Source organism: Nicotiana attenuata, unplaced genomic scaffold, assembly GCF_001879085.1.
Source record: "Nicotiana attenuata strain UT unplaced genomic scaffold, NIATTr2, whole genome shotgun sequence".
In the NCBI taxonomy this organism is placed as follows: domain Eukaryota; kingdom Viridiplantae; phylum Streptophyta; class Magnoliopsida; order Solanales; family Solanaceae; genus Nicotiana; species Nicotiana attenuata.
Window position 1 is genome coordinate 554,710 of NW_017670251.1, and position 7,590 is coordinate 562,299.

The window sequence follows — 7,590 nt, forward strand, 5'->3', positions numbered from 1 at the left end:
CCTTCGATTTGGTTCGAAAAGAACCTGAGTAAGTAAACAATTCGCCAGAAGGAAGGGTAGATCTGGCCGAGCGTCACTCGGAACCGTTGGCAAAAGTCGAGGATAACCGGGTCTATGGGGCCCTGGGTCGGAATTGCAGGGCCCAATATAAACGGGTAAGTATATACACTCAAGTACACCGCTTTATACGTGGTTATATCTTCCTCAGAGGAAGGAATCACTATCTTTTTATTATTGTCCCATTCGCAATCCTCTTTCACCTGATCAAGCTCGGTCTTGGTTATCAAACAAATATATTGAGACATAGGCTCGCATCGGCCCGACGTGGAAATAGGTTTTTCGATTTTGAAATCGGATGTTATCTCACATGGCGGGGGGATGCATTCCTCGATACGAGGTGGCACTACCGTTTTGCTCTTGGTCGATCGAGAAGATGAAGGAGCTTTTTCCTTTTGAGGAACAGATTTAGAAGTTTTAGCCATCTCTAAGCGAAAGATCCGAAAAGATGGAAAATATTCTTAGAAAAGAGAAAGGAGATATCAAGGAGATTGGAAAAGGCTAAATGAGAATTTGGAAGCACTAAGGGAATAAAATTTGTAAAGTTATGATGTTTGTCTATTTATAAAGATCGTTTAAACGTGCCGAGGAAGCCAAAAGGCCGACCGTCAGCCGCCTACAATTAATGATTTTGGGAATCGTACAAAAAGCAACCCTTCAGTCACTTCAACTGCTTATGTCATGATGTTGACATCAGGACCTAGGCATCGGGAATCAGTTTGTCAGAAATCATTAAGAACGATCTACAAATTGAGTTCGAGTAGACACTCACTCGACTACTAAGCCCAAGGGCTACCCGAGTTCGAGCAAGTTTTCACTCGGGGACTATTTATAAAGCCTCAGGGCTATCTTTATTTCGAATTCGAGCAAATGCTCATTCGACTATTAAGCCTGAGGGCTACCCGAGTTCGAGCAAATTCTCACTCGGGGACTATCTATAAAGCCTTAGGGCTATCTTTATTTCAAGATCAAGCAAATTTTCACTCAATTATTAAGCCCAAAGGGCTACCCGAGTTCGAGCAAATTCTCACCCGGGGACTATCTGTAAAGCCTAAGGGCTATCTCTATTTCGAAGATCGAGCAAATGCTCACCCGATTGCTAAGTCCAAAGGTTACCCGAGTTCGAAAAAATTCTCACTCGAGGACTATCAACAAAGCCTAAAAGGGCTAGCTTTATGCCAAAAATCGAGACCCTGCTCTCACTCAACTCGGAATCAGAAGTCCTGGTGACCTAAGTTCACATCAAATCAATCCAAGCTTAGTCCGAGGGTTAACGAAGAACTTTAAGAATTATTATATTGGTCAATTAAAAACCTAAGGGTTTATTATGTTTCGGCCCCAGTATTCAGACTAATCGTTATAATTATACACTCAAATTTTTCACAAACGAAGGCAGAATGGAATTCAACACGAATCGAAGACAGAATGGAGAAATTCTTATATTAACAAAAGCTGTTTACAAAGCCCGCGAGAGGCCCTTACATAAAAACAAAGAAGCAAAAACAACAGCCAAAGGCCTAATCTACTTTCGGGGGTATATCCTCAAGAGCGACATCTTTGAGAACCTTTTCCTCGAGGACTCCATTTCGATATTTAGAGCGGTTCCTTCGGGAACCTCCTCCGAAACAGCAATAGATGAAGAAAAGGCTATAGCCTATCAAAGAGCAAAAGCTTTTAACAAGCGAAGAAAATTGTGGCCTGGTGAAAAACTGGGCGAGTATGGGTCTTGTCAGTACTATTATTGTAAAGCCACTTCTTGAGACATTGTACCGGTGTGGGATGCAAAAGTTAGTAGATGATAGTGCCACCTCACTCCATGGAAAGCAAAAGGAATGAAGCGCCACACCAGGTTGAAGTTAAGAGAGATGAGCAGCGTGTAAAGTCCACATATCTTCTGACACGGGAAGAACTGAGTGCCCTTCTCTCATTGTTTCGAGCTAACAACAACAACAACAACTCAGTATAATCCCGCTTAGTGGGGAAAAGCTTTGAAAAAGAGCCATGGCATAACTGACAAAGTTGCTGCCGTACGACCTTGTGGTCACAGGTTTGAACCATAAAAATAGGTGATTTGAAGAGGAAATGGAGAAGGGAAAGGGCTAAAAGTTGTTGAAGAAAGAATGAATGTAGTTTTTGTGTAAGTAATCCCTTATTTATAGAAAAATGACGACGAAACTGATGGCGCATTCAACGTTTTTAGGGAAACGGACCGACGGTGCATTCAATGCTTCTGGGGGAATGAACCGACGGGACGTTTCGATCATTTCAAATGCCTACATCACGAGCATGACGTCATCGCAAGAGGCTCGGGAAAATCGAGGTTCAAATTGTTTCATATCATTCCATTCTAAGAAACGCGGGGACTATCTGTATGCGGTCAAAATCGAGGAGTATGATTTTGAAGGCTTAAATCGGGCTATAGGCTCGAGTCCGGGAGACTCGAAGTGGGTGTCGTATCCGACTAAGGGGCACCTACCTCGAGGGAGCTGATCGAATGCCTGGCACGGGTTGCATCGAGGACGCCACTGTCTCGAAGTCAATCAAGAAAGAGCGGGAACTTGTCAAGGACACGTGGACCTGGGCATTAATTGTAGGATAAGGGCTGTACGAAATGGTACAGATCCGTACTAGGCCATTATAAACCTGTACCAATAGAATTCTTTACCTTTATGAGCAAGGTACTATGTTAGGGTTTTCTCCTCCTATATAAAGGGGACCCCAATCATATTGTAAAGGCATCAGATCATTCACTGCAATAGAACATTCTTATTCTTCTCTTGTTTAACGTGCTTAGCAATTACTTTACAGCTTTATTGCCTATACTTCATTGTTCATACTTTATTACTCTTAGCTAACCTCGAGGCCGCTGGATAGTCGAGCTCGAGACCCCCTACAGTTCCAGCAACATCAATTTGGTTCTTTATTTCTTCTTACTTAAGCTCAATATTGCTCATATAATCACTAGTATTAGAATATATCACGTATCTTTAAAACCACAAATCACCTTTAACTGTTACTTACATTTTTCGAGGTAGATGGATGGATAATTTAAGGTTTGAGTGTGTAAATGACTTTTTGGGACAACTATAGGGTGCAACCGTAATTTTTCCAAATTTTTATGCATGTGCCTCAATATGAAAGTAATGATAATAGTATGTTATATGAACTGCTAGTGAACCCTAGAGATGAGCACTAAATAAGTTTTATGCGACAATGCAGTTATAGAGATAGTATTATAATTGTATGCTATTAGTTTCTTGTTTGAGTTCTTGGTGGAGAAGGTGTGGTTGAGTTTTGTAGAATTCAGCTGAAAAGACGATGAGAGAGCTATTGATCTTTTTTTTTTCCATTTTTTTTTTAATTATAAAATCAGAAAAAAAAAAAAATGAGAGGAAGAGAGAGATGCACATTTTTAGGCCTAAAAATCTAATCTTTTTGTATAAAGAAACACTATTCAACAAAATTAAAAATAATTTTGGAAACAAAAGCCGAACTTACCTTCACCTCGCTCCAAAGCTCCCATGATCCATCAAAATCAACTCTTTCCAAATTCACATATTTCCTTAATCAATCAAGCTCAATGAAAGACTTAAACTTGTGCCTTGCAAAACTTGAATCAAGTTATTAGCATTGTTTCTTAACTTTTCATTATCATCTTCTAATAACTCACAAATTTCAACACATTTAGTTTATGCCGGCAAAAAAACATTTGTTTAATAGATCAAGAATCAAAATGATTCCTTACAGTGAGGCTAAAATTTGCAGGAAAATCATTAAGTATAAATTTACTGGCAAAATCAAAAGGCTACAGGGCATGCACATATCCAAATCCGAAGAGGCATTGTTTAAATGCAAAGATTTCCGGGAGATTTTATTGGATTGACAGAAAGGAAGAAAATCATATTGCAGAAAAGAAAGGAGAAAGAGAAACTATATTATAGTATTAGCTAGTAATAGATAATGTCATTTGCAAGATTGACTCGCAAAATAAATCAAGACATCATGTTCGATATTTGTAGGCAACATGACTTTGGCAAAGGATTTAATACAAGAAGCCTACCAAAAATGAAAGTGAAGTAGATTTCACTGAGCAAAATCGTGCTCGGAAAAATAAGAACATTGGAAGTACCTGAATCACATTATGTATCTAAAACTACAACCACAAGTAACTATGACAAAGAGGTTGATGAAAATCAAAACAAGACTATCTGAAAAGTACAATTTTCAAGTTTTATGTTTTTCTGTTTGGTCCAAAGACATACTTGTTGATCGAATCTTTGATCGATAACAATTCAGGGAACTCATTTTTCAGCTTTGTCGTGTCAAGCTCGTTGTTACTTCTCGGTGCAACGATCACTTTTGCTTGTTCTTGAAGATTAAAATTCTGCCACTTGAAGTTGGGATCTATGTATTCTCTGTACATCTCTAGAATCTCATTGTGGCTCACAACTCCCGGATTGGTGAAGTTCCATATCCCTCTGCAGTTTCTCTTTGCCATCTCAATAGAGATTGGTAGCAGCTCATCTAGCACTGTCATGCTATTTGGTATGTTTACCACCTTATCATAACGCGTGATCTTTGTGATGAAGTTTCTCGGGTTGCTAAGATCAGATGATATTGGCATTCTCACTCTGAGGGTACAAACATTTTCATATTCTTTTACAAGCTCCTCAACCTACAGATATTAACAGAATGCTTCAGCTGTTATGTTATAGAAATCAAATCAAAATGTAAATCTAGTTGCTGCCTCTGCATTAAAGCCAAAGTTAAATGAGCTTCATGTGTTGTTCCATTGTTGCTCAAGAAAATTAAGGCCATTAATTGTAGACAAGGCAACTAAATAGATGCCTGTGTTTTCGCGCGTACTGTTTGAAATGCTTAACTGAAATGAACTACTTACCATGGCTTTGGTCTTGGAGTAGAAAGATCCTGTAAAATTTGGCTTGTCTTCCTCCTTGAATCCAATGCCTGAGCCTAATGGGTGCCTCTCATCATACTCAAATATGCAACCTGTCGCGAAATTCATCACCAAGATGTCCGCTGCTCTGCAGATATCAGCCAAAGTTAGTGTACCAACGACATTAGTTCTAATTGTCTCTACTTTATGCGATTCACACCAATCCACATTAGGCCTCCCAGTAACACCAGCCGCGTTGAAAACATGGGTTGGCCTTACTCTTATCATGTCATGTATTAGCGAATTCCTATCCTGCAATCTTCCTGTCCCATACTCGTATGCTATTCCACGTTCTTCACAAATCTTTCCTAACAACCCTCCAATCCAACCAGTTCTTCCATAGATCAAGAACTTCATCTCCGAGCCACAGCCTTTCTTGCAACCTTTTATAAGCTGCAACAGGCAACCTTCATCATGCGAAGGCATAATGTTTGAAATTCTTGGATGCGGGTGAAGGGCTCCGGTTATATCACCCCACCAATCAGGATTTTTGGTGTACCATTCCAGAGTCATCTTTAGTCCTTCCTCCCAAGAGGTCTGTTCTCGCCACCCTAACTTCTTAAGCTTTTGATCATCCAAGAAGTACCTTTGGTCATTAAACGGCCTGTCTTGCACAAACTCGATCACATCTTGAGCGTTCAAGCTGAATAATTTGCATATGTCCTCAGCCACATCCAAAACTCGCCTCTCCTTTTTAGTGCCAATGTTATACACATGTCCAATCACCCCTTTATGTAGTATCACATCAAATGCCTCAGCAACATCATCAGAGTACAAATAGCTCCTAACATTCGATCCATCCCCATGAATTGGCAAACGCTCGCCTTTCATGGCAAGAATAATGAACTTTGGGATCAACTTCTCAGGGAACTGATTTGGTCCATACACGTTATTCCCTCGGGTTGTGATTGTCGGTAGGCCATAAGACCTATGGTAAGCCATGACAAGCATTTCAGCGCCCGCTTTAGTAGCAGAATATGGATTAGTAGGAAGGAGTTGAGATGCTTCAGGATTGCCAATGTCGGTCTCCAAATCAGTCTCACCATAAACTTCATCTGTACTAACATGAATGAATCTTTTGATGGATTTAGTCAACTTACAAGCTTCCAGAAGTACATGTGTACCATAAATGTTATTGATTGTGAATTCAAATGAATTTCCAAATGAATTATCCACATGAGTCTGTGCTGCAAAATGCATAATTGTGTCAATCTTCTCCTCAACCAAAAGATGGTTGATAAGATCAGCACTTGTAATATCAGCCTTTACAAATTTGAAATTAGGAGATGAGTAACTCGGCTCCAGATTTTTCAAGCTCGAACAATAATCGAGCTTGTCAAGAGCAACAATCCTATAGTCAGGATAAAGCTTGGTCAATCTGTTGGTTACATGGGATGGAATGAAGCCTGCTGCACCAGTTATGAGGATGTTTTTGGGTACATAAGGAGCTGGTTCGGACATCCTTTCTTTCTCTGCTATTTTAACGCTCTGTTACAGAATCATAGGAAAGAAACATTTAGGCATTTGCTCAACATGAAAAAACAAATGGATTATTTATTAGTTCTACTGACCTTAAAAGTAATACTTCCTTCTACTAATGAATGTAATATGGTGAATCATTAGCAAATCAATTCCGTTTTTAGTATGCTATTCTGATAAGAAATCAACTGCCCTCACCCTCGCAGATATCACGAAATTCTGAGTATTATAAATTGAGAAATGATATGTCTAGGGCCAGAGGCTGATGTAATGTAGTTTCATATGGTTCCATCGAACCCAATATATTTTAATTACATGGAGCATAAATATATGTATAAACGTGAAAAATCACTACACCAAATTTGAAAGTGTAATGGATTTTGTGGTATCTTCCATCAAATTTAAATCTTGAGTCCACATATATCCTGCACCAACTCACCCCCCCCCCCCCCCTCCCACCTCTTTTCCTGTGGAGACCATTACTCTTTTACACTTGAGATTAATTAGTTTTAGACATGATTGAAACAATGGGATTCTTTTTATTTGATTTTAACGCATAAATCTTGATAAATACAGTAAAAATTATCTTCAAGATTATATTATGCAACCAATAGAAAACTGAATCGATAACGTCAACAAATTGATACCAACAACACAAACAAATAGAAGAAAAAACAAAGAGTATTTTGACTTACACTTTTCACTTCATGGAATTTTAGAATCGTCACTTGTTTTCTGAGGAAATAACACGGATTGTACACATAAAAAAAAGAAGGAACGAAGTAAAGAGACTCTAACACATCAATATAGTGATAGTTACGTTGAAGGAAAGGAAAGAGAGTAAAATGGTAGAGAACGAAAGCTTTGCTCAAAAGTAGTAGAGATACGTACGTATGACTGTTGATGATGCGAGATGATAGCAAATGTAGTAGAGATTAAGCGGGTCTCTAGTTCCTCTTTTTCAGGTTGAAAGAAATATGTGTTGAAACCCATTACGTATTATTATAAAAGCCGGATTAGATTAGAGTGCCTATATATTACACTTCGACACCTCTGCACTTCTTAAAATGACCACATGTCTTTTTCTCTTCTATGTA

At 38.9% G+C, this 7,590-nt stretch overlaps 1 protein-coding gene across 1 annotated transcript; it reads right to left on the reverse strand.

The window, feature by feature from the left end:
* Positions 1 to 4,114: 4,114 nt before the first annotated feature.
* On the reverse strand, positions 4,115 to 7,306 carry LOC109236693 (trifunctional UDP-glucose 4,6-dehydratase/UDP-4-keto-6-deoxy-D-glucose 3,5-epimerase/UDP-4-keto-L-rhamnose-reductase RHM1-like). Its single transcript, XM_019402895.1, has 3 exons — positions 7,189 to 7,306; positions 4,958 to 6,502; positions 4,115 to 4,732 (listed from the first exon to the last, which is right to left on the reverse strand). Exons 2-3 carry the CDS (start codon positions 6,473 to 6,475, stop codon positions 4,289 to 4,291), a joined length of 1,962 nt encoding a protein of 653 aa, XP_019258440.1. The 5' UTR covers positions 6,476 to 6,502; positions 7,189 to 7,306; the 3' UTR covers positions 4,115 to 4,288.
* Between the last annotated feature and the right edge of the window lie 284 nt (positions 7,307 to 7,590).

Bases quoted from the DNA above. Each gene is read 5' to 3' on its own strand.
- LOC109236693 (XM_019402895.1), bottom strand. From the start codon at position 6,475: ATGTCCGAACCAGCTCCTTATGTACCCAAAAACATCCTCATAACTGGT. The intron at 4,733-4,957 runs GTAAGTAGTTCA...TAATATCTGTAG, and splicing joins ACTCCAAGACCAAAGCCATG to GTTGAGGAGCTTGTAAAAGA.